The sequence below is a fragment of the Phaethon aethereus genome (assembly GCF_964289735.1).
Source record: "Phaethon aethereus genome assembly, chromosome: 4".
NCBI classification, from domain to species: domain Eukaryota; kingdom Metazoa; phylum Chordata; class Aves; order Phaethontiformes; family Phaethontidae; genus Phaethon; species Phaethon aethereus.
In genome coordinates this window covers 70,304,164-70,331,447 of record NC_138578.1, presented here as the reverse complement: position 1 = coordinate 70,331,447, position 27,284 = coordinate 70,304,164, and the positions used below count along the sequence as shown (strand labels likewise).

Below are 27,284 nucleotides of genomic sequence, written 5' to 3'. Positions count from 1 at the left end.
AAGCCGCATTTTCACTGTAAAGCAGGCGAGCTGCCAGTCATGGTGAAGTGAAGTAACTGCCAGCTAGAGCTCAAAAGCATGTTCATGCCTAAAACAGAAACCTTTAAGAGTAATGGGGCTTGAGGAACCATGTTTGGGCAGAGCTTGAACTAGCATTACAATACTCACAACTCTTAGTATAGCAACACCTAAAGGGTTTTTTTGTTGTATTTTTTAAAAAATTTGCATTCCCACTTACAGCTTAATTTCATATTCATGTCAAGATTCAAACATATTTCCTTTTGAGGTCACTACCATCTGTACAGTACTGCTGAAGAACAGAACTTGGGGATGACAGAAGTCAGGACCTCGTGACAGTCCATCAAGTCTATTCCTGCTATTTCTCTGTTCCAGAGCAGGCCCAGGGCTCTATAGCTTGCTGCAAGAGCAGCCTGCCACCAGCTGCCATCTCCACTCTCTCTCAGCACAGGCAGAAGAGGGCTTACAGGGAATGGGGAAGAAAAATGATGGCTGAAACAATCACAATTTGTCCAAGAGAGAATGGCTTCCATTCCTACACATACGCTTCATAGTCACCCCGACAGTGAATAGCTATCCCTCTTGTTTTGCAGAGGCTAACAGTCTAGTTTTCAGACCAAACAGAGTTGTTGAGGAGAAAGCTTAAATTCAGCAATGCTCTACTTCTGGGTAGCTATCTCCAGAAAGGTCTGCATTCTCTTTGGAAAAGGCCTTTTGCTTTACACAGCCAAATAAGAATTCAGTATTCACTTCTCCTTTAGAAAAAAAAATTAAAACATGGTACATCTGGCATTTAAGTAATCAGTGGAAGACTTAGTGAAAGAAAACCCAACTTTGGGGTGTTTTTTGTGCAATGAAGATTAGAAAGCTCGTGAGAGAGAGTCAGAGTCATGAGAGAGAGTCAGAGTCGTGAGAGAGAGTCAGAGTCGTGCTGTAGCTAAGTGCTCCTGCCCTATCACTATTCCTTGACTTTTGAGTTTAGTGCAAGACTTTTTAAGTCTGGGACAAATACAAATAACGTAGGGGCTTGCTTCAGAACAGTAGAACTGGGCTCCTCCGACTCCGTTTATGATCTGCCTGTGCTGGATCAACAAGCAGCCTGTACTATGACATTTGGTCCAACAGAAGAATATCTTTTCAGTTTTGTAGTCAGGATTTGCTATCCAACTACAAAGACCATATTAGGCCTTAAGGAATTAGAAGCTCAGGCCATATGCCAATAAACAAATCCAATGGAAGCTGAAGCACGAGCAACCACCTCCACAGGCAGGCATCAAAACACAAGTCTTAATACAGGGTTTCTAGCTAACAGGCATTCTTGCAGGAGCAGCATTGTAAGGTCTTCCGGGAATCAAGGAACACCTCATCCAACACATCACCTTTCAGGCGTAGTGCACAAGCTCCAACATGCGGGAAAGAATTGAATTGTAGCAATGAGACTTCAGGAAATTAACACTATTTCCCTCAAAAACCTCCACATTTCACTGAGGCCCAGCTCTTGCAAAAAGCATGATTTGCCAGTGAATTCTGTTTTTTGCCCATAGACGTCTGCATAACTTCCCCCCTCACCACCTTTTTATCATTCCTTAAGTGACAGTGATTCAACTACAACAGGAACCCACGGAGCAGATTCAATAGCAACTCTTCTACATGAGACTTGAGGAACAATGGATGAATTGCACAGGGACTGGCACAACAACAGTATCAAAACAAATCTTAGGGGCTAGACACATAAAATCTTGTTTGGATCTCATGCCTAATTTCAAAACATGCCTTTTTCCAAAAACTTTTCTTGTCCTTGCATTATTAATAAACAGATATGCAAAATTGCTAATGAGGCAATGCAGTAAGCATAGAGAAACCACGATGTAAAATATTCTACTTAGAAAATCCATGTCAACTGTTCTAATGCATATGGTGGTTTACATGCCAGAAGACATCTGATCACCACTGCTAAAAATAAATCAACATTTTTCCTTTTAAATAAAAAAAGGATGTTTCACCAAGTCATTTTTGACAATTTTTTTTCAAGCAATTGAGCAATGGTCCACAGTATGAGAAGCAGCAAAAGCATTTTATTTGCCGTGTAATTAGTGTCATTAGAAATATGATTGGTAAAAAACCCACACACAAGTCCACACAGAAAGCAAAGCTTAATAAAAACCAAAGAGCATTGGAGGGGGGGGTGGGGGGGGGGGTGGTGGTAAAAGCTTAGAAGAGAGAAATGGTTTTTAAGAAGTCTTCCAAAGTTCTGGACAGCAACAACTTCTTTTGGCCACTAGAGATGGTAACAAATCTTCCTACTACTTTGCATCAGTGTCCTCCTCCACCCTTGTTAGACTGCTAGCTTCAAATCACTTAAATGTGTTGTAGAGTGCACAAGATGGCTATCTGTTTGCAATAAAGGCTTCCATGCAACTGTTGTGCACATGCAAAGGCATAAAACTTAAACACTATCTTCTCAAAAAATCACTGCAAGTCACAATAAGGCTTCACTTCAGTTCTTGTATGTGGTGTAAGTACTGCATTTTTTTTTAAACAATAACATGCTTCTCCTCCTTCAAACAGAAATATCTTTAATCTTTGAAACAGAACAATTTTTTCCTCTGACATTGAAATGACCAGACATTCTTAATTCACTAAAAACAACTGTGTTTCTGAAGCAAGAAGTTGCCACAACGATTATTTGTAAACATTATACCCACAACAGTAAGTACATCAAAACCCCACACTTCATCTTAAAATAAACCACAAAGCTTTGACATGAAATACATAAAAAGTTTATTATGCATGTACCCCATTTTCTTATCTGGAGGAGAAAATCTGAGGCAACAGTTTGGTGCAGTACAGAGAAGCAAAGCAATATACAGTAGCTGCACACAGCTTGATTGGTTTCAGATCACAACTAAATACTCTTACTATGACCGTTAGTACAGAAATGTTCTGTAATTAGAGAAAAATGAGAAGTATTACTCTCATGCTGTACAGTCTCGTGTTTCTTGGTTAGAAAGGAACAACTGATTGAGTCTGAATCTTTCACACCTGAATCTTTCACACCAACTTGATCGGCTGTTGCCTCTGGAATGTTCAGCACAAAGGTTAAGCTCCAGACATAATTTAAGTGCTTTTCATGTGCAAACTGTTACTGGCTAAAGCTTTCAAAGTACATTTAATTACAGATATGAACACCCTGTAAAGATATGAAGATATGATAGCAGACCCAGAGGCCAATACAGATTCTTTAAGAGAAATGCTATGTTCCACTGCAGTAGTTCTAGTCCCTGATTAGGTCCTTCCAAAGAGGGGGCTTATTTCAATTGTAGGAGATAGACCACTCTTTGACGGAAGCATCATGGGATGTTGTTACCAGAGTATGTTCATCCAACCATGCCAAGCCACTTACATGATGTAGTCTGTGAGCATCTGTATGGCAGTGCAAAATAACAGAAAAGAATTAGGAAGGCTGCGCTGACAAAATAACTTTAGCAGATATTCCAAATGTGATTTTCAGCTGCATTGAATACTAGTGTATTTTAAAAGTGACTACAAAATAACCTAACAGAAAAGTTATGTCTATGTAGGTAGATTGAGATTAACATAAAGTCTAAATTAGTTTGGGAGCATTCAAAGTCTGCTTGCCATTAGTTTTAGAAAACAGGTACTGTGTTGGATTTCAAGAACTACTAGCAACTTTCAAAAGCAGGATTTTGAAGGAAACACACCTGGTATCTTGACTCTGGTCTCTGGATCACTTACAGTCCAAACATATACCATCATGTCCATGCCTCCAGAAGCAAAGTGTTCATTGTCTGGTGACCAGGCAATACAAACAATTTTTGCATGGTGTCCGTAAAAGACGTTATGTTCCTATTTGGAAGTTAGGGATACAGTGTTATTTCATTAGTTTAAGCTACTTCATGAAGTCACTGGCTTTTAATGTGTAGCATCACGATAAGCTACTACGAGACTCCAGACAATGTACATCTCAGATGCAGACAGATGGTGGCTTCATTTTATGCTATTTAAACACTTACCAGGCCAATAAAACCCAAACCTTTTGTAAAACATGCCAAGACTTTTTCTATCTGTAAAGTTCATATGCATCAAGCCACTTCTTGCTTACACAGGCTTTTAAAATAACCCCACAGATGTTTCTAAAAGCAAAAAATTCTTTTAATTTCTACTTAGAAAATGAAACATTTTTGTGTAGTGCCATCCTGCATTTTTTTTTTTACTTCAATGAGGTTTCAGTCAAAGCTTAATGACTTTACAGACTGATACACATATTGACTGCTCAGTTGAAAAGTAGAAATTGCCTATTTTTGGTTCTTGGTTAAAAGACATTACACTGATGGATAAAGCAAGATTCCCTGCTCTAAGGTATCCCTTTCATTGCTTAGTTCTTACCATGGAACTGTGTGCCACAGCCAGCAGAATTTTATTGCCAAGTCTGCTTTATTTACTTCAGTAAATTGTATGGTACTGCATGATTCTTATCAAACTGAGCTTGCATTTTTGTCCATCTTACAAAAATGCACCCAAATTATCCAACAGGCATGTATTTCGTTGACATTTTTTCCTTTTAAAAAAACACCACAAACCCAAACACACACTAGTGATTCAGCTGACATGACTACGGAACCTGCATACTTCGTAATCTTTTGTATTTGTCCTGGTTTCAGCCAGGGTAGAGTTAATTTTCTTCATAGAAGCTAGTGTGAGGCTGTGTTTTGGATTTGGGATGAGAAAATGTTGATAACGTGCTGATGTTTTGGGTTGTTGCTAAGTAGTCAAGGACAGTCCAGCTTCTCGTGCTGGCGGGCCAGCGAGCAGGCTGGGTGTGCCCGGGGAGCTGGGAGGGGGCACAGCCAGGACAGTTGACCCTGACTGGCCAAAGGGATATTCCATGCCATATGACATCATGCTCAGTATATAAAGCTGGGACGAAGAAGGAAGGGGTTGAGGGACGTTCGGAGTGATGGCGTCTGTCTTCCCAAGAGACCATTACACATGATGCAGCCCTGCTTCCCTGGAGATGGCTGAACACCCACCTGCCCATGGGGAGTGGGGAATGGATTCCTTGTTTTGCTTTGCTTGCGTGCGCGGGTTTTGCTTTACTTATTAAACTGTCTTTATCTCAAACCGTGAATTTCCTCACTTTTACTCTTCCGATTCTCTCCCCCGTCTCACCATGGGGCAGTGAGCGAGTGGCTGAGTGGGGCTTAGTTGCTGGCTGGGGCTAAAGCACAACAGTATTTAACTACCAATAGCCCGTGGCAATTCAACTCCTACTCCATTTAACTATGTGTTTGTTATTAGATGGGTTTGAGTGTTTTCCCAGCAGCCAACCTATGCTGTACATTTCCTCACCTATTCTTATGATCTGGAGACTTCACATAGTGTTGATTTTCACAGCAGCCGAACTCAAAAAAACAGGTAAACAGACAGTCGTTGAAACACCAACTACACATCAATGATTTAACAATTAAGTCTCACCAGCTACACTGTATTTCACCATAACAGATTTAGACAAGAGATGCCAGTCAATTTGTGTTTAAACAAAACTCCTGATAGAACAATTCTTACCGCATAGCCATCGCTGACACTAAAGACAGTGACAACTTTGTTCGCATCACAGACTGCAAGAAAGGCACCATCGTGAGAATATGCCAGGTCAGTAACAGGACCTTTAGCTTCCAAAAACTTGTCATCATTTTTCAAAGAGGTTCCTTGGATTGAATACAAACGGACATTCCCATCCTGCAAATTAACAGTGAAGAAGGGGGGGTTTTACAAAAATCATGTTACAATAGAAAGAGGAAGGCTTACTGAGTTCCTGGAACTTTTTGCATCAATTCTATCTGGGAGTGCTTATGTTAAACAGTAGTTTAAAGAACCTGTTATTTATGCTGGCTACAATCCACCGAGTCTAGAATATATACCTGATTTCTATAATTATATATATAATATATACCCGACTTCTAGAATTTGCCTACTTTAGGCATACACTGGCTAAAAACAATTGGACAATTTAAAAATAGCAAATACAAGAGGAAAAAAATGAAATGGACATTAAGTCACAATGGTGGGAGAACCTGGGGAATAAAAGCCCAGGGATACCAGTTACACATAGTTTACTCATTACAATACTGCTCTTGTTACAAACTGCCACCTGCTGCTTCTCAACACAACACACCTACTATTATTAACTGCTTCTGTTACTAGTCACAGTGTTTAGAACATTTTTTAGGAGATTTTTAGGAAATGCAACCTTACCGCTCCTCCCACTGCTGCTGTACCTCCTCCAGGGTGAATGGCTACAGCTTCTGGCTCATAGCCAAGGTCATCAATTGCAAAACATTTTTTCTTATCTTTCATCAAGACAATCTGTAAATAGAAAACCAGAAACTAAGACCCTTCTTCAAAGTGTCTAATACAAAACTATGACTAAGCCACATTGCTTAGTGAAATACAAATCCACTCTTGATTGCTCAGAAGTTTACTATAGGCTGATCTTAAGGAAACAGTTTCATTTTTTTTTTTTTAAAGAAAAGGAAAGAAATGCCTACATGTGATGCCTAACTAATCTGCTGTACTAGAGTGCTTATGCGGTCTAAATTAGGTAGTGCAGAGCATGCTCTACTGCCTTCAGCTTTGCCTCATTTGGTTTGTGCATGAAAGAAACAAGGACAAAACAGTATTTTTAGCAATACTTACTCCCTTCCTGGTTTACTGTTAAAGGAAGGGAGGCAGGAACAAATTAGTAGCAAGTTAATACTGCAATGTTAAATTTTAAGGCCGATTTCCTATTCAGTTCTATACTACAGACAACTGGAATTTTTAACTCACATGGAAAACAGTTTTGGAAAACACTACTGAAAGTCCCAAGCATCAAACGAGCATCCATACAGAAGGCATAAATCATTAGAAGTTAAGCATGCTTTGATACAAGATAGCCCTGCTCCACTCTCTGGCTTTGTGTGATCTGAGTAGTACTGGCAAGCAAGCTAGAGCTACCTATGCTGTACAACAGCATTAGTTAATTGGTTAGTTGGATTAGATACAAAAAAAACCAGTGCAGGAGCAAGACATCCTTCCTCCAAAAAAACATGTCACTGAACAGATCAGGCAAGAACATTATTCATACTGGTGTAGCCTCCAGCACAAAGCTGTATTGATAACAAGTTCAGATGCATCAACATGAGGGACCATGTGAATTTAAATCTATACCTAAGACTGCCAAATGGGTACAGGATGCAGAAAGACAAGCCTATCAAGTAACCTGCTTACTTATGTCCCCCATAGCACTTACTAGGAAATTCTGCAGATGTGCAAGGTGATCCTACACTGAACAGGTTTGTCAGAATTCATCATGTTACCATACACAGCATTACTAACAGAGAAATTGTGTTGATAATCCCCAATACGTACTTGTCCAATGCACAGAACGACAGTATAACCACCAGGACCCACAGCTAAACATTTTGGTTGAACATCCATTTTCACAGCATCCTGGCCACTGGAAGAAGGTGTGCCAAGGTGGCAAGAAGGATAAAGCAGGAAAAAAGTTATTCCATGTCTACCATTATTTAAAATTGCTACTCAGTCACCCACTAATCATCAAGAACATGCATAATTTTTTTTTTATTTTTAATAATCTGCAAAGTTTTCTCCTGTTTACTGTTTAAACCACTAGTATCTTGATCAGGTAGTACACCTTCAAAGTGAAAGTCAGTGTTACTACACTAGAGTCTAATTTTTTAGACTGACTTGGTGATCTTAACAGGATTCCTTAAAGTTTTTTTGCTTCAATTGTGGTTTCCATGAAGGAACAGCTATGTCCCAGCCCTCCTAACCACAATTTATTCCAAATATTCCTAGGTATTTATGAATCATAGAACAGACACCCTTCCCACAGGCACCTAAGCCATGTAGTATAAGGCAGATCTCTACCTAACCTCTGGAAGGGATGAGAGAAATTGAAAAGTCTAGATGCATTTCTTGTCATCCCAGAAAAAAGCAAGGTTGGTAACAGCAATCATCTCTACAGTTTCCATGGCAACTTAAAACCCGAATAAATTGCAGCATAAAATTCTTTACCATATAAATCAAAACACTCTTGCTGTAAAATAATTAGGAATGCAATACTACAATAAAAGGCAACATTAACTAACCTGTAGTCCCTCTTGTTAACATTGGTATAGCGCACAGTGTCATCCATACTGCAGGTGACCAGCTGATCCATTTCATCTACTGCCATTCTAGAAACCTGGTTTGTATGGCCTTTCCCAGAAAAGCCATCATTCTCTCCAGTTTCAGAATCCCAGTAATGTGCATAATAGAATTAAGGAACATTGGAAGATACTAGTGCAGTCAGATACAGCATCATAAGAAGTTAAATAATTGACAGAATTTCTAAGGTTAGAAGGGACCCTCTTGAGATTTTTAGTCCAACCGGCTGTCCAAATCAGTGTCAGCTACAACAGGTCACCCATTCTGTCATTTTTGGAATATCTCTAGGGATGGAGACTCTACAAGCTCCCTGGGAAACCTATACCAGGGTTCAACTAACCTCACACCCTCAAAATATTTATTAAATACAGAACCTTTGATGTTCTGTAATGAGCTAAATAACCTACCACAAAGAGTAGCAGATACTGGAGCAATAAGCATTAGGTCTGAGAATGGGAAATACTTTTTAAAGAATTATAGTTAGAAGTCCTGCAACACTGGCTTTCCCCAATTTCATACGTTAACATCAGTTGTGAACTATTAGCACTATACTACAGCTTTGCAAAGAAACAAGTCCTATATTTGTAATGGCTTATGCCAATGTGACACCATTTTAATGCATCACAGCAAACAGGATGAAGGACTGCAGTTTTATTTATAAGCTTCAGAACATTGAAGAACAGCTAGAAGACCGTTGGCTTAAGACATCCCAACCTCACCCTTTAATACGCCCTTCTGGAACCAGGCTGCATTCCCAGTGTGTTCCAAAAACCAACAGGACTGAAATAGAGTCTCAAAAGTACCAGTTCTCTTTAGCAGTGAGAAAGCCTCATGACATTTGGGATACCAAACACACACCACAATCAACATGTCACAGAACTACAAAAACTCTACACCTTAATACAAGTGTGAAAAACACAACTGTAAAGAGAAATGCATGTTAATGGATCAGAGAGATCAACAAGAGTTAATCTTTCTTGTCCCAAACGTCTAAAAAGCAAGACACATGACTTTCAGCACATGCCAAGACCCACCTATCACATATAACAGCAAGACAGCAATACATATTTTGCCTGTAGGACAGATTATGTGGAAGGTTACAAGAGGCTAACATATATTTACTTGCTCCTCCATACTAACAATCTATCTACCACAAAGAAGTGACAGCTGGAAATTAAGAACTGGCTTATATTTAGCAAGCAAGCTTAAAGGTAACTAGTAAAACAGATTAGTTAAGGGAAAGCAAAATAAACTTCAGACATAAAATATTCACTTGTGTCCAATAAACAAGTTTTTATCTTTGGCAAAGCTTTTTTTTCCCTTCCTAATGAGCTGTCTCAGACTGTAAAGCTGGAACAAATATCACTATCATTCAAAGGATATTAATATGACCATCATTACTTCCAGAGTAAATATAGGACTTTCCACCGTTTTTATGCACTGTAAGACACTGAATTGATTTACTATGACCCTGTGAATGGGACAAATAATCATTATTGACGAGCAATTTTTCCATCTTAACACATACATAAATCAGACCTATTTGAGAAGAACTATAGGTTATTCAAAAAACATGTAATTTTATTCACAAGCATTAAAGGTCACCCAGAAGACAAATTACTAATTAACAGAGCAGTCATTTAACTGTTGCAGCATTGCTATTTCCATGTACTACTCCTTGAAGAGAAGGAACAGGCACTGTGAATATCCTTATTAACCTGCTGGGCCAAAATACTTTCATGGCCTTTTCATCAAAGTTTGCTTTTCAGGCACTTTATGATTCAGGGAAGAGGTCTAAATATGGTCATGTACCCCCACCAACTGCCAGAATTATAGCAGCAATAGCAAGAATCTGGGACGTCTGTTTCTAGTTCATGTAAAAATGTAAGTTCCCGTGAGAGTGCTGTGTTGGCAAACTCCAGTTCCTAAAATTAAAGCTCGATTGCACAGTAACCCTAGTCACCTTGTTCACAATACACTAACTGCAGCAGAATGAGACATCACTGGTAGTTTTCTATCTATGCTCTACTTCTTTACTCATCTCAAGAACATGTAAAAGCTGCTTTGAAAGATAAGTTGATAGCCTTAATTGAAACAAAAAAAAAAATCAGTCTGTATATTTGCACAAAGCACAGCATCATGCATGCAGCATTTTAACTTCTTGATTCATGTGACTTGTAAGAGTCAGACACACACAGCTTGTCTGGCAATGCTCATTTAACAAAACCATTTTTCAAGTTATTATTTCATCTAGACAACTTCAACCACCGAGTCATTTATTGCAGAAACTGGTGCAACAATAGAAGTTTAACCTACCTTTATGACACGTAGAGGCCTATTTGGATTGTTCTTGTCCAAATAATTGATATAGCCAGACAGGGAGATAGTCAGTAAGTGGTCTTTCTGCCACAAACAACCCAGCTGCTGATCCAACACATTTGATCCCATGTTAAAAGTATTGACAATAGAATTAGCTCCAACATCCCAGATTTTAGCAGTTTTATCTCCAGAAGCAGAAAGCAACTGACTGCTGTCAGGGCTCCAACTAATCTGTAAAAACAAATGTCACCACAAGATAGTAAATGCATTTATTACTGCAATACTTCATGGTCCATGAACTTCATAATGAAATACTACAGACTGTTTGTACAAATGAAGTAATACTTACAGCATAAATACCTCCATCATGAGCTTTGCCTCCACCAAGAGCACATACTTTCTCTCCCGTCTTCCCATCATAGACAAAAATCTTAAGAGACCACACAGACATATAACTTAAAGGGAAAAGCAGTAGTAGAAAAAAAACAACTGAAACACTGTTACTTGCACTGCACAGATCATTCCATTGTTACATGCCACACTTGCAGGTTTATCAAAAACTAGATTTTTGAAGATGAAGCACAAGTATTCCTGCACTTAATATTTAAGACCAAACAAATGAGACTACAACTGTAAACAATCACAGTAAGCAATTCTGTACACTGAATCCTGACATTTGGAATTCTGGAACATGTTACATTTTTGATTCCTGCTGTGATGGCAGCTGCTTAGCACTGCAGTCACTGGAATCTGCCACCTTAGAAGGAGGAGCTACTTAGGGTAACAGTGTCATTGTCAAACCTGCCCTTATCAGTAGGGAGTCCTCATGGAGCTGGGTTGCTATCTTTGAGTTCAGTATTTCATCCAGAATTCTCAGGATTGTAACAAGGACAAACATATTCCAGAAGTCTAATATGTTCCTGCCAAAATAACCTCTAAAAGTAGTAATAAGCTAGGCAGATGGAATAGGGAAAAAAGCTGAGTGAGAATAACCTGATTGATGTCAGTTGCTACAGCATTATAGAAGGATACTTAAAAGTTTAAGCCAATCATTTCTTGGCAAGAAAAAAGAAGCAGCAAGGATTTTACAACACTAATCCTATTCACAAAATGCACAAGAAAAACCTTCTCATGCTAAAATCACTACAAAAAGAGTTCCTTGTTTTTTACCTGGCCATCTGCGCTAGCTGTAGCAAATCTGTTCCCATCAGGAGAAAACCTCACACAGTTCACAAACCGTGTATGGTCCTGTAGGAAAGAGTAAACATCAGCACACAAAATAAGAACAGAACTTTTTACATAGAAGACAATCCAGTAACAATGAAGTTCTCTTACATGCGAGCCATAAATTAGCTGTGTAGGAGATGCCTGCTGTAGCAAATTGCTACAGGGCAAGTCTAGCCTCTATCTGAAGAGGGTCACAGGGATCAAGAATAGTCCAGGGAAGAAACTGCGAGAGCAATACTGATCTAGTTCAGACAACTTAGCACAATACCGGACAAACAAGTACTCAGTTTCAAGGATACAGAGGAAACAACAACCCTCAGCTGCAGCCTAGAGGCAAGCATGGGATTCTTCCCCCCTGGTCACTGAATTCTTCTGCAACATTCTCCAGATTTTGACTCTTTCACACACAGAAGACTACTTTATCCTTCTTATTGTAAAAAACAGAGGCATTTTACTGGAATTCCTTTTCTGAGAGACTGCATTAGTGGTAGCTCTGAAGTAACCAGGCAAGACTGATGCATGGTCCCCAAATAGACCATTTATAAGCAGGAGACTATTCAAACCATGCTAACTAGAAAACACGCGTTAAATAGGGAAGCACCACAATGAGGCCAGAGCTCCCACGCAAAGAGATTTGTGAGACTATTTTTAGTATTACGAAAGGCAGGTTCTAACCTACTTAAACTATATACTTTTTTCCTGATAATACCTCAAGCTCTAATCTAAACCATATAACAGCCTGCACCAGAATCCCATATATCAACTCATATCACTTTAAAAGGAAGACTGCATCACATACCAGTCTAAGCAGCACTGGTAAGCAATTCAGACTTCAGAGTTCCAAAAGAACCAGCTTAGCAAAATGCAAGTATCAACTTAAGTTCAGAAATATATCGGGCAACTACATCATTTAATTGGATTGCAGAGCTCAAAACAATTCCTTTTCTAGAACTGGAATGAAATCCTTACTAAAGTCAGCCTATGAAGGCTACTCAAGGCACATCCTTAAGAAAATGCCTACTACTGTGTTATCAAAGATAAAATAAGAACTAAACATTTTTAATTTACTACTGGAACAACATCCAGTATCTCTACAACAGTTTTGGGGGTTTTTTTTGAGGCAAGAGACACGCCTTCTGCCATCAGAAACAGCTGCGGAACTTCTGGCTTTTTATTTTCTCTGGCCTCAAGTAACAATGAATATCTAAAGGTGATAGTTCCAGGCTTTGTTTCATTTACATAAGAGATTTCAGCTAGTAGAATACAAAACAAAAAGCAAAAAGGAATGTAGAAACAGAAAACTGACCACAGAAATTACATATCCATTCCTTGTTGTAGAAATCAGTTATGTTTTCAAAACATCTATACTCACCATTCCTAAGCTGCCCTAGGATTTCAGATTTGAGCACTCTTAAGCAGATTGGAAAATTCCATTCACACCACCACATTTCTTGAATCAAGCACCTTGAGTGTATTAAGAAATTCTATGCATGTCTGCACTGGGAAGCAGAGCTCAGAAGGCACCAATAGGGCCAATGAAACTTCATCCTCTTCCATAACTTCAGAAGTAGGATAAGAAAAAAAAGATATTGGAAAAAGTGCTACAGGTTTTCTTCTTAACCAATCATTTATTTCAGTTTTCTTGGCCTGAGACAAGCATTCAGTTATACTCATATATGGGTTTAAGAAAGCCACTTGACACCAACTATGCCTCAAAAGGGGGAGCTAAAAACCTTTGTTATGAGCTAGCTGTGACAAGAACTGCAAGCTTGTTGGAAAGCTTTTAGTCAGCTTGCTGCAGTTTACCAGAGCTACATTTGAACTTAAACTCACACTTATTGTAAACTTGAACTTGAATGGCGGTCCCTCAAAGAAAGCGGCACAGTTGTCATCGCTGCCAGTTGCCAGACGGTATGGTCTTGTTTGTTTGATGTCCACACTATTGATGACTTTGTTGTGCCCAGTAATCTCGCCAACAGAAGAACCACTATCCCACAGGAAGACTGCTCCAAATCTAGTTAGACAAGCACACAATAACTACAGTTCATAAAAGTTACACGTAAATTAACTCCTTGAACATCTGCAAACAGCAGATTTGAGCACACTCAAAGAAAAGAAATTAGGTCATCTCGTTAATCTCATGCAAGCACATCATAGTTCCCTGGAGGCTATTTGAGACCTTGCTGGAGAGAGAATCTAATCTTCCATAGGAGACATTTGCTGAAGGGGGCAGACAAACAAGTTTTATGTATAAAGCTTCTAAAATCAGAGATCCAAAAGATGTTTTTCACTATGTCTGTTTATAAGAGAAAGAAGTAAATTATTCCACCTGTCTATTCACTACACAGAATGCAGAAAGCTAGGATAACAATGACCTTGAATCATTTATCTGATTTAGCCTAGATCGGGTACCATCACTTTTACAATTATTATTACTTAAAGGTTTAAGGAAGACAGTCTTTTTGTCAGTTCTTACTTTAAAATCACCTTAAAAAAACCCCCAGCATAATCAATACAGTGGCATTAAACCCCCATTAAAGAGGTTCTACAGATTTCAGCAAAATTCTAGACTGAAAGTACATCCACCTAACAGGAAACTGGGAGAGTTTTTGAAGTAGGAGAGCAAACCTACATAGTGTCTACCCAGGGGCAGGTGGGGGTGGAGGGAGCTATGAAGGACAAAGTTGTGTGGGTTTTTTTGGGGTTTTTTTGTGTTTTGTTTGGTGTTTTTTTTTTTTTTTTTTTTTTTTTTTACACACTCTTATTCAATTATGTCCTCTCAATTTGGGAGGGGTGAAAGAAGAGGGAGGATTGTCTTGTGGTTCTTCCTTCCTACTGTCAGAATTCGACAAAAAAATCCACCAAAATGCATGCTGAACAGCTATCATGGAATGTAATACCCACCTCTAAAAAACAAACCCACACAATTTTTAAACTGAGCAATTCTAGCAGTTTACAGCTATCAAATACTGCATAAAGAATTCTGCTGCAGAACTTTGTTGAAAGCCATGACTTTGTTCCCTTGAAGGATTAAGCGCTTTCTGCACAGAACCCGCTTTGCTAGAATACAGAGGTTTATATACACACACAGTATAACTACTCACTTTTCCCTTCCTTCTCCAACCACAGCAATTCTCTTGCTGTCTTCAGTCCATGCAAGATCCTTTATTTTTCCTGCAAACGGCTGATACTCATACTTCAGTAGGTGTTCCTTCTGTGTAGTATCCCAGATTCTCAGCTTTCCAGAGACATCTGCCATAATAAAGTAGAATATAACTATTGTTGTTCCAGCACAACTTGGTCACATGATTCAGCAATTTGCCAGAATACAGATTTTCAGCTACACTGAACACTTGTACTAGGGACCTATTATCTTACCCTATTTCAATTACTACAAATCATTTGATTTAGGAATGCTGAAGACTACATCCATTTCACTAAATTATGTTTTTAACCAGATATTAAGGTTCAAGACATGCAGCAATAAGTCTGACACACAGAGATAACTTTTGCAAAGATGTGAAAAAATTGCACAGTAAGAGGGTAGGAACTCTAATGTTATCAGACATTTGCGTTAAGTTGTGTTACACAAACAAAAAGAAGCCACGCCAAACCAGCCTCCCCTCCCCAGCAGCTACAAGATACCCACACTTCACTGGGAAGTAAGCCACCCTGTGTCTGCAATGAGAGCAGTGTGGTGAACAGTGGCTGATGCACTAAAATTCATACCTCAGCTTCTCTGTACCTTCAAAGCAAAACCATTTTGCATACAAAAACCAGGTGTAGTAAACATACAAAGGCATTTCTGCCTATAGAACTCAGTTCATGCACACTCACTGGCATACTTTTTCTATACAGAAGCATGTACACACTTAATGTTTTGTGTGGATACCTGCACTATCTGGATTACTACGAAGGAATACAACAGAACATTCAAGAATGGTAATGTCACAAGCAGCAGTCATAGCACAGGTCATAACAATTTAAGACTTAATATAATGAAAGCTTCCTTCATCGCTGTTTCAGTATTACACAGCCCTAGAGCTTGCTTCTGTTCAGAGCAATTACTGTGGTGCAGCATTGTAACCTGAGGAATTGTTCTATACACAGACAGGTTTACACATCTCTAATGAAACCCACACAGCAAATTCTGTGTGTAGGGGACCCTTTATAAAAGCCACTGTTTTAGAATAAAACACGTGCTAAAGTAGATACCTTTCACCTCAGCAGGATGTTTTTGAGTTCTGTTCACTGTTTATTGGTGCATCTTTGCAGCTCAATTTAAACATATAGCAATGCTGTATGACCTGATCATGAACTCATCTTCTCCACTTCTGCAGAAAAGGACTGATGCAGAACCCTCCATTTTACATAGAGAACTTGTTATTGAAACAGAATTAATGTGGACTTCAAAATCTAATTGTTTGCTGCACCTATTAAACACATAGCTTTAACTCTGTGGTATCTCCCATTACTACATCTGTTATGACTGCAGTAAGAGAAATTACCATAAAAGCCACAAAGCATATTGCCAAAGGTCTGTCTCTTCAAGCATATAAAGTATTAATGCAGGTTGCACGACTAATGCAGATTTATAGATAGCAAAATGAATCTTACATGTTATACTTAGAAACAGCTTAAACAGCCTGATACTATCTTCAGACCCCATGCTCAGCAGTATCATGAAACTATTTATAAGTGACATACAGAAGACACTTTTTAAAGGGAAATATTGCAGCCTAAACTCATTTACTCAGGTATGACAGACAACTTCTGAAAAAAGTCAACTGAATACTCCCCTAGGAGTAAGGAGGTTCCTTAAGCTGAAGATTAATGACAAACTCCTTCACAGATCAGGTCATGTATATATTACTGGTTTTTTATAGAGGACTGAAAATCTACAACACTACAGCAACAAAATAGATGGTTATTCTGAGGGCTAAGGACAGCACAAACTTAGAGCACAAAGTCTGTAGAATAAAGAATGTAAACTGGATTTTAAGAAAGTATTCAACTTGACATATGGTCCACACACAAGACTGAGCCAAGAAAATCCTGGCTCTGGTTTCTTTCAGATGCAGGGGGAGGGAGAGCGCTGTGCTATCAGTGTTCTTAAAGGTTCCCCAGTACTCAAGAGATAGATATTCTAATACAGTTTCCTGATATGCAGGAAGGATAGAACATTTTACATTTTAATAAATATTGTTCCCCTTAAATTGCTGAAACAGAAGCTCACGTTCTGCTAAGACTCGTGCCTGAGTCTGGACTCCCTTTCTAAGGGGCTCATTCAGAATGGTTTATTTTTAGATATATTACTTAGAAAGTACTTCTGCATTTAGGCACATTACTTGCTTCTGCAGTGTTCCTAACTGACAATGACAAGCAGATTTAAAAAAAGCAGATTAACTGCAAACATTTTTAAGGAATGGAAGTTATAGTACTGTTTTATCAATATTCTTCAACTATATACCAGTTGTCCTGAAAAAAAGATCAATTATTTGAAGGAAGTTTCTATTAAAAACGTTTAAGTCAAAAACTGCAGGCATTTCTGCTAACAATGCAGGAAATTCATGCTGAGGAATTCATGTTAGCCATTCTCAGACTACTGATTCACATACATTACATGAAAACTGAGAATTAGCCTCTTTCCCTGCTAACTTACCAAAGAAAGCTTTTTTTAGTTCAGGTTACAAATGTTTTTTAAAAAAAAAAAACTTGCTAAGTCTTGCCAAGTTTAGTCAGGAAGAAAGGAGGTAAGGAACAGAAAAGAAGAGGGAACAGAAAGGAGTATACACTCTTCTAGAATCCCTCTTCTACTCTCAAGTTATCAAAGTTTGTTAACAAACAGAAACAATAGTCCTGTATTCAAAAAATAACTCTTCGTTCTGCTGCATGTGCACAAGTGTTCATTACACTAATATTTGTTCTCTTCAGCACTTTACATTAAGTATTTAAAGTTCATTTCCAGGTTCTTTTTGATTTAAATAATACATTTTAAAAAGAACAAGCATGTCACTAAACTCATTGCTTTAGAAAGAGACCAGAGGAACAACTACAGAAATCATTCCTCCCTCAGGCATGTATATGTAATTTCACTGAAGCATGTCACATTGGCTATGTATATTCTGTACATAAACATTTTGCTGCAAGTTTTACATCAAGCACTTTAACAGCTCTGTCCATGTATCTTAAGCAGCATGCGCACTGATACTTTACCTCCAGATGCTATGTAGTATCCACTGGGAGCATATTTGGCAACCACAACCTGATGGGCATGCTCAGTGTAGATGTCAGCAATTGCAGGATTCTAGTAAAAGGAAAAAATGTTACTAAGTTGCATTTCCTGGTTTTCCAAGGAATAAAATCAGACATTCAAAGATAAAATTCATAATTTCTCCTCACACTTCTCTCACCCTTCCTTCAGCTTAAACTGAGCTACTGTCTAAGTGCAGTACACGTTGCAGAACACTGCTGTGCAGTACAACTAAAACACATTCATTTCTAACAACTAACAATTCAAGGATTTCCTATAACAGGCAGGACTGCTGTGACCCTTTCCTCTCCAATACCTGCTGAAAGGTAGAAAAACACTCTCCAAAATAATAGGTTAAGCACTGGACTTTTTTTTATTGGGGCTGGCCCAGGTAAGGCAGTTACCCAAGTATAATAGTAAATATGAGCTATGCCTTGCATGACACATCCAAAAGTTCTCCTGTAGTTGAGTATGAAAATTAAGCATACAGTTAACTGTATTGCATGGCCGTTAATCATCACCATGTACTCAAGACCACTCCGTAACCAATGCGGTGTGCAAGGCTTGCTCGCTGCAGTCTGGTTAAAAAGCTCGTACACTAGCACAGAAAAAGACATTTTCCTTAGTATCCAGAGTTGTACTGGAATTATGAAATAAATTCACTGCCACTCCATAATAACTTTCTCTCTTCAGTCTTAAACATGTTTGTAGATGCTTCAGGCTGGACAGTAAAATTGACTCAGTGTCTCAGCACATCAGCAGTGTTACACTACAGAGATACTATACAAATCAAAACAGGATGGCATCAAGGCAAAATCTGTTCTCAAATTAGCTGTATAAAAAAAGCCATTCTGTACATCTTCCAAATATAGTGCATATATGCTACAACAGTAATACACTACTGTTAGAAAAATTTTTCTACCTGTTAACAATTATCTTCCAGCTCTAGAAACTTGACTCATACAGTCAAAACACAAGTCCATTTTAACTACTATAATTTACACAGATTTCTTCAACCAAACCAGAAAACCACTTGATGTGATGGTATGACTCAGCCATCCAATCAGGAAAAACTAAAACACCTGCTCTGTGTTAGAAAGCAGTCTCATGCTTGTGAGAGTTCTTCTGTTGCAGTACTGTTACATCTCAGGAGACAATACAGCTTACTTGTGCAAGCAGCAGCTCTTTTTTCATTCCTGCTTTTATACATTGCTTGAGTGTGTTACAGCCCTACTTAAGTCACAATCATCTGCATTTACAGCATACATGTCACTCTCCATTTTGTGTGCAACTGGATTTTATCCAATCAAGACAAGATCATGTTTTCCCCATGCTACAGCTGCGTCACCTACAACTTCAGGAAGCTCAAAAACCCCCACACTTCATTAGTAATAGCATAACTTAGTAGAAGATTCTTGCTGTAAAATAGTAGCAAGAGTCCAGGAAGCTAAGAAGATGAGACTGGACTTAAATTGACTTAAGGGGTTAAATGAAAGATAGACTCCCAAATTTAAGATACAGTAAATAGATTCAGGAAACCAGGTAATAAGTGAAAGCTGCCAATTTAAATACTGTTTATTTGATAACATTATTTCTGCTTGTGAAGTCTGTTAACTTGTATGTCTTATCAAAACCCAAAACCACCTCACTTCTAAAGAGATTTAGGATAAGATTATATTGTTAGCTAGGATAAATGCAGTACCTAAGACTAGATTCACCAAGAACAGTGAGCTTACATAGCTTATTTTGAACACTGAAACCAGAGCCACATAAGGAAGTGAGCAGTTGAAGTCCCAAGCTTCAAAGTAGGTTTAGACCCATGAAGATGGTAAAATATTAACAAGGTATGAAACCTTACAAATATCAGTAGTCCTTCTAACTCACAGTGCTTTTCCAGCACTGTTCCAGGACTTCCTTGTTAAGGGAAGTCTCTAGCTCATGCTCAAAGACCAAGCATTAACCCTGAATGCTATATTCATCACTGCTGACTAGGTAATACTAGATAACTTCTGACTTGAGAGACAGGTGATCACTACATTTTGATGACCCGTTTTTTTAATTAAAGCACAACCATCCTATTGGGTAACTGTTCATGCAGGGATTACACAGGGACCTGCCAGTATTTCATTTACTTGTTACAAACTATTATACAGGCTTCTGTATTATTAAGAAAAGGCACAGCTCTAAACTAAGAGCGAACATACTTCCATGTCAGGTTACGAACAAACTGCAATGTTCTCCAACACAAAAGCCACAGCACAGGCTTTGGTCAGTTTTTGTGTCACTGCTACAACACATTCTGTAGTTGCGTGCAGAGCATCACCTTGCCATTTAGGTAAGTTTGAGTACCAGTGGTAATTACACTATAAAACTGAAGGACTTATGACTTGCATTCTCACTTTCCCTTGAAAGTTTAAACAGTCTAAATTTTAATTTCCACAGTCCCACCTCACCAGTACTCAGACTGTGCCATACACTCTACATTCTAGCTCATGCTGGAACTAACACTGGCACTGGGCTCATCTTCAGTGAGCTGATTCAAGAAGATAAAAGCAAACCATTTTTTTTTCTCCAATGTAACCCCCAAAATAGGGTCAGATGAGTACCAATGACAGTGCAAGGGAGGAGGTCACAATCCATAACTTGGGCAAAAACTGCAACCTAAGCAGAGTGGCTTTTCTCTCTTCTCTCATCACACTGTGTGCCATTACAGTGCTTAATTGGGGCTTCTGGTTTTAGAAAATTTAACTTTTCTTGATACCGAGAGTGAAACGCTACTATGATAACGTTATACTGTGACGTTGCAACCAGAGTGCAAGCTCATTTTTTTATGTGGACAAATTTAAACTGACAAACAAGAAATTCACAAAGAATTAAGTTATCAGTAGCATTTCTCTATCACAGCATGACAATGAAGAAGTGTCTGAGAATAGTGGGGGTGATGAGATAAATCAGGAAAATAGCTCATAAAAATTCAGTTTACAAAGGTGATTTAGAAAAGCAGACATAAACTAATCCATTGCTGTGGAGACCTAAAAATTCCAGAGGGGTATGACCAGTCCCCTGCAGGCCAAAGCTGTAGTACAAGAGGAAAGAAAATCTAGGGGGGAATTTGATTTTCTAAAGAACAAGCATTTACTTGGAAGGAAAGTATTTTTTGAAAACCAGTAACAAGACAATAGCCTAGACATGTAATGCTTCCTTCATACTTCTCAAAGGGATGCCATCTTTGAAAAGAAATCATTTAATTAACTCACTTAACATTTCTCTCATTACTACAAAAAAAAAAAAAAGCAAACCCACCAAACCTCCACACCACTGAAAACATTAACTGGGGCATTCTAATATTTAATCGATGAGAGAAGTTCTCTGTGACCAGGGCTGAGAACACAACATACAGCCAGCTTGCCACAGTCAAGCAACTGAGAACTCTTTTGATTCCTGGAGTGCAGGGGGATAAAAAAAGAAGCTACAGACTAATGCATGTTAAGATAGATATTTGCATGCTTCTCTTACAAGCTAAATTAGGCCAGATACTGCAAACAGGGAAGAGTTCATTTATTAGGCAAACACAACACTCAACTTCATAATAGTGATACTTAGAAGATAAACAGGACCAACCAGAATATACCAGTCTCTTGCCTGTGAATCCTATGCAAAGAGAGGGAGAGAACAGCCCATTTCACTGAGATTTCCTACAGGTTTTCACAGAGGCTGCACATGGTTTTATGCCTGAGTCATGCACCCTGCTTATTCTTATTCCCCTGCTGCTGCTCACAGATCTGTGACCTCAATTGCAATTACTAAGCGAGAATGAAGCACAGGGTATTGGAAGGAGAGCGGCCGGGAAACAAAATGAAACTTAGCGAAAGCTCTATACTACGAAACGAAATAAATCAGGATACATTACATCAATGTTTCTGATGACGACACATTTTCCATTGGTATAAAGAAAATTGTTGCCCTTAGGATCACCTCCGATAATTTTGGAAACGCCTCGTTCAACCTGCGGGAGGCTGGCGAACACTTTTTCTACGGAAAAAGCAGAAAGGTGAAGGAAAAACAAAACAAAAAGAGAGACGGTTTTTCTCTCCCCGTTACCGGACGCCAGCCGAGAAGCCGGACGCCCTGCCGGCAGGCGGGGTCACTTGTTGCTGTCAGCGGGCTGTGAGGAACCGCCAGCTCCGCGCCCGCCTCCGGGGCGGCGGAGGGCCGCCCGGCGGTGCCCCAGCCAAGCGGAGCTGCCCGCCGCCACCCGCCGGCCCCCCTCCCCAGGCCGGCACCTCGCCGCTCCGGCCCGCCCCGCTCCGCCTAGCCGGAGGCTTACTGATCTCGTACGGCATCTTCGCCCACTTGTTACTGCGGCGGGCGGTGGCGCTGGAGGAAGAACTGGGAAGGGCGGCGAAGCGCAGCCCCGCGCAGCGCAGGCGGACCGGCCTCTCGCACTCTCCCGCCGCCTCCGCCGCCTCAACCCCGCGGCGCCCAGCGGCACGAACCAGGAAGCGCCGGTACGGCCCGCCGCTCTCCCCTGCCTTTGACCATATATAGTCAACTCTGCTCGCGCCGCGCCGCTCCCCGCCAGCCCGCGCCCCGCTCCCTCCCCCGGAAATGCCGTCGGCTCGGACGGGCCCGGCGGGGGCTGCGCTGGGGCGGCCGCAGGAGCCGGCCCCGCCCCGGCAGGGAGCTGTGCGCAGGCCGCGGCGGGAGGGCGGGGGAACCGCGGCGGGCGCCACACGGCGGCTCTGCCCGGCCTCGGGGTGGGCGCCACCGGGCGGGCGGCGCATGCGCGTGCTCCCTCCGCCGCTACGCGTCCCCTCGGCGCATGTGCGGGCTGGCGCATGCGCGGCAGCGACGGTGAAGCTGCGCTGGCGGCGGGACGGGGAACTGTGGGGATGGTTACCGGCGTTGTCATGGGGACAGCCGGGCCAGTGAGGGAGTGGTGGAGCTGCGAGGGGAGGAAATCCGCGCTGATCCCAAGGGAAGGCGAGGCCTGGGGACGCTGAGGGAGCGGGAGCTGCGGGTGTGTGGGCAACAGGCCGGGGGCCCCCCCGCAACTCGCCCTGTCGCCCCTTTCCAACACTCTTGTCGTCGTGTGGCGAGCGGCTGCGGGGCAGCTCCGGCGCTCTTCACCATGAGGCAGCAGCCTCTTGTCTCCCACAGCATCACTAAATGTAGCTGCTGTGGGGAATTCGTCCCGGTGATAGCTCTTGGGACACTGCTTGCGTGCCTTAAGTTATAGAGAGGACAGACCTTTAGTTTTGTTTGGGAACCACCATATTTATAAGCAGGAACTGTCAGCTGTAATAACCTCCTGCAACAGAGGCCGTGCAGGTCTTCTGTTCCTTGATTTCCTCCTTTTGTAGAGGTGTTGGGAAGGCAGTTCCTGTCTGCAGTCAGTATTTCCTTGAAGATCAGTCAACCTCATCCCTTCAACATTTATGATGATGTTATTAATATGTGGTACATGTTCCCATAGTTTTATGCCGTTCAACTCCAGATACTACTGAGGTGCTTTACAAACTCCCAAGTTTATCTCAGAGTTGTCCCCTGAGGCCAAGTTGGATGTCTGCTTAAATTGACATGGACAGCAAGCTGTAAGGAGAACATCATACTATCCTTCACATTCCCTGTATAACTTTGGATAAATTCTATTTTTTTTCTCTGTCCAATGCTGTTGATATAAATCATTAGTATACCATCACTTCTGCATGATAGAGCAAGGCAAAGCATTTATATCTAAGTGACAAAAACTCCCAAAATCATAGAACCATAGAATACATAGCATGAATCATAGAATAGTTTGGGTTGGAAGGGACCTTTAAAGGTCATCTAGTCCACCCGCCTGCAATGAACAGGGACGCTGTCAACTAGATCAGGTTGCTCAGAGCCCCATCCAGCTTGGCCTGGAATGTTTCCAGGGATGGGGCATCTACCACCTCTCTGGGCAACCTGTGCCAGTGTTGCACCACCCTCACTGTGAAAAATTTCTTCCTTACATCTAGTGAAATCTACCTTCTTTTAGTTTAAAACTATTACCCCTTGTCCTATCACAACAGACCCTGCTAAAAAGTCTGTCCCCATCTTTCTTAGAAGCCCCCTTTAAGTACTGGAAGGCTACAAGGTCTCCCCAGAGCCTGAACAACCCCAACTCTCTCAGCCTGTCCTCACAGGAGAGGTGTTCCATCCCTCTGATCATTTTTGTAGCCCTCTTCTGGACCCGCTCCAACAGGTCCATGTCTTTCCTGTGCTGAGGGCTCCAGAGCTGGATGCAGGACTCCAGGTGGGGTCTCACCAGAGCGGAGTAGAGGAGCAGAATCCCCTCCCTCGCCCTGCTGGCCACGCTGCTTTGGATACGGTTAGTCTTCTGGGCTGTAAGCACACATTGCTGGCTCCTATCCAGCTTTTAATCCACCAGTACCCCCAAGTCCTTCTTAGCACGGCTGCTCTCAATCCCTTCATCCCCCAGCTTGTATTGATACTAGGGGTTGCCCCAACCCAGGTGCAGGACCCTGCACTTGGCCTTGTTGAGCCTCATGAAGTCCACATGAGTCCATTCCTTGAACTTGCCCCCGTCCTTCAGGCATGTCAGCCACACCACTCAGCTTGGTGTCATCTGCAAACTTACTAAGGGTGCACTCGATCCCACTGTCTATGTTACTGATGAAGATACTGAGGAGTACTGGTCTCAATACAGACCCCTGAGGGACACCACTCATCACCAGTCTCCTTCTGCACATTGAGCTGTTGACCACTACCCTCTGGATGCAACCGTCCAACCAATTCCTCTTCCACCCAACAGTCCACCCATCAAATCCATATCTCTCCAATTTAGAGAGAAGGGTGTTATGAGGAACTGTGTCAAAGGCCTTGCAGAAGTCCAGAGAGATGACATTAGTAGCTCTTCCCTTGTCCACTGATGCAGTCACTCCATCGTAAGCAGCCACTGGGTTGGTCAGGCAGGACTTGCCCTTGGTGAAGCCATGCTGACTGTCTCAAATCACCTACCAGCCCTCCATCTGCCTTAGCACAGCTTCTAGGAGGATCTGCTCGATGATCTTCCCAGGCACAGGGGTGAGGCTGATGGGTTGGTAGTTCCTAGAGTCCTCCTTGCTACCTTTTTTAAAAATGGGTGCAATGTTTCCCTTTCTGCAGTCACCAGGGACATCACCTGACTGCCAGGACTTTTCAAATATCATGGAGAGTGCCTTGGGAACTACACCAGCCAACTCCCTCAGAACTCCATGATGCATCTCATATGGTCCCATAGACTTGTCCATGTTCAGGTTCCTCAAGTGGTCAAGAACCTGATCTTCTCTTATAGCGGTAGGGACTTTGCTCCTCCAGTACCCGTCTTGCAGTCCATCCCCTCGAGAGGTGTGGGAAGAGACACTGCCAGTGAAGACTGAGGCAAAGCAGTCATTGAGTACCTCAGCCTTCTCCTCATCCGTTGTTACCAGTTTGTCTGTCTTGCTCATCAAGGGGATACACTTTCTTTGACCTTCCTTTTCTGGCTGACATACCTGTAGAAGCCCTTCTTATTATTCTTTTCATCCCTTGCCAAGTTCAGCTCTTCAGCCACACCTTGGCCTTCCTGATCCCATCCCTACACAACCGGGCAGCATCCCTGTACTCTTCCCAGGATACCTGTCCCTGCTTCAACTGCCTTGGCGTTTCCTTCTTGCCCTTTAGTTTGCCCAGCACGTCTCCACTCAGCCATGCAGGTCTCTTGCCTTCCTTTCCTGATTTCTTATACCTGGGGATCGAGAGCTCTTGTGCTCTATGAAAAGCGTCCTTAAAGATCTGCCAGCTCTGTTCTGCTCCCTTGTCCCTGAGGGCGGTTTCCCAGGGGGTCCTATTGACTAACTGCCTGAAGAGCTGGAAGTTTGCTTTCCTAAAATTCAGGGACCTGACTTTACTCCTCGCCTGCCCCATATCTCTTCTGCAAACTCCAGGAGGACTGCAAACTCCACCAGTACATGATCACTGCAGCCCAGGCTGCCTCCAATCTTGACATCACCAATTAGCTCACATTAACTCACAAATGAGTGCTGGTTTGTGCTTTTGTCCCTTTAACTTGCCTCATTCATAAAGTGAGTTAGTTTTTTCATATCAAACGGAAAAAAAAGGATGATAGATGGGTATGACAGGATTGCCTTGCACAGCATGTGAATATAGTATATAGTAATAGCATTGTTCCTGGTGTGTTCTTGGCCAATTGACCTGTAAAACAGGCATTGGAAGTCCTGTGGGATTCTCCTTTGGGACTTGGGAGTATGGGTTGGGGAAAAAAAAAAGAGAAATAAAGCTGTAGATTCTCAAATGCAGAAAGAATCAGCATTACAGTACAGGGCTCTAGAGACTTTCATACAGATAGGTCTAGGCATTTCAGGATGAAAGGATGCTGAAATTTCCCAAGAACCTGTCCTGACTTGGCTTTTGTAGCCACTCTGCTTAAGGAACATTGAGGGCAGCACACAACTATGCTGGGATTACTGTAAGAGGTTTCTGTGCTTTTCACTTCTGCACTAAACAGATTTGGTTTTTTCCCTTGTCCAGAGAGCTTCATAGAGCTCATTTTCCTTGAATGATTTCCATGTGCCCAGTAAAAAGCAAATTATCCATATGAAAACATTTTTTTTTCTTAACCTGTTTGGATTTTTTAGAAGTAAATGAATCTGTATGTATTTATTATGCCAGTATTTCATGCTGAAGACAAAGATTCTACATTTGCCATGAGATGTTTTGTGCACCAAAGGTGTATTATCTCTTATGTACACAGATAAAATCTTACATACCCAGAATCACGTTTACAGTTTTTCCAACTACATTAGTTGATAGAATATATTTTCTCTCCCTGCAAGGAGTTTCTTGCCATTGTAGTTTCTTAAAGCACTGACCTCTACTGACATCCCAAAGTTTTTAGTATAAATTTGATAATGACTTGAGATGATGTAGCAAATATATTACAGATACCTGACTCATTAATTTCTCATAAATATCCAACTAATGGCCTAGGCTTGGAAGTAGCAAGTATGTCTGTGGAGACTCCTGTGAAAATGTGGAGTTAGAGTTTCAGAAGCTATTTTTTTTTTTTTTAGGTGCCTGAAGTATTTAAGAGGCTCAAAATTGAGATCTTGAAGTAGACCGGTGAGACTCAGCACAATGCTCTTGGAGCTTCCATTTTTCAGCTCATAGTGGGGGATGGAGTTGATGAATTCTTACTTTTCCCTACTTG

At 41.1% G+C, this 27,284-nt stretch overlaps 1 protein-coding gene across 1 annotated transcript; it reads right to left on the bottom strand.

The window, feature by feature from the left end:
- Positions 1-3,331: 3,331 nt before the first annotated feature.
- WDR1 (WD repeat domain 1) lies at positions 3,332-22,833 on the bottom strand (the record flags this gene model as incomplete). Its single annotated transcript, XM_081998920.1, has 15 exons — positions 3,332-3,441; positions 3,741-3,885; positions 5,605-5,778; positions 6,295-6,405; positions 7,450-7,537; positions 8,193-8,344; positions 9,629-9,721; positions 10,567-10,800; positions 10,919-10,999; positions 11,740-11,817; positions 13,630-13,810; positions 14,901-15,048; positions 18,013-18,103; positions 21,960-22,081; positions 22,377-22,833. 15 exons carry the CDS (start codon positions 22,831-22,833, stop codon positions 3,332-3,334), a joined length of 2,265 nt encoding a protein of 754 aa, XP_081855046.1.
- Between the last annotated feature and the right edge of the window lie 4,451 nt (positions 22,834-27,284).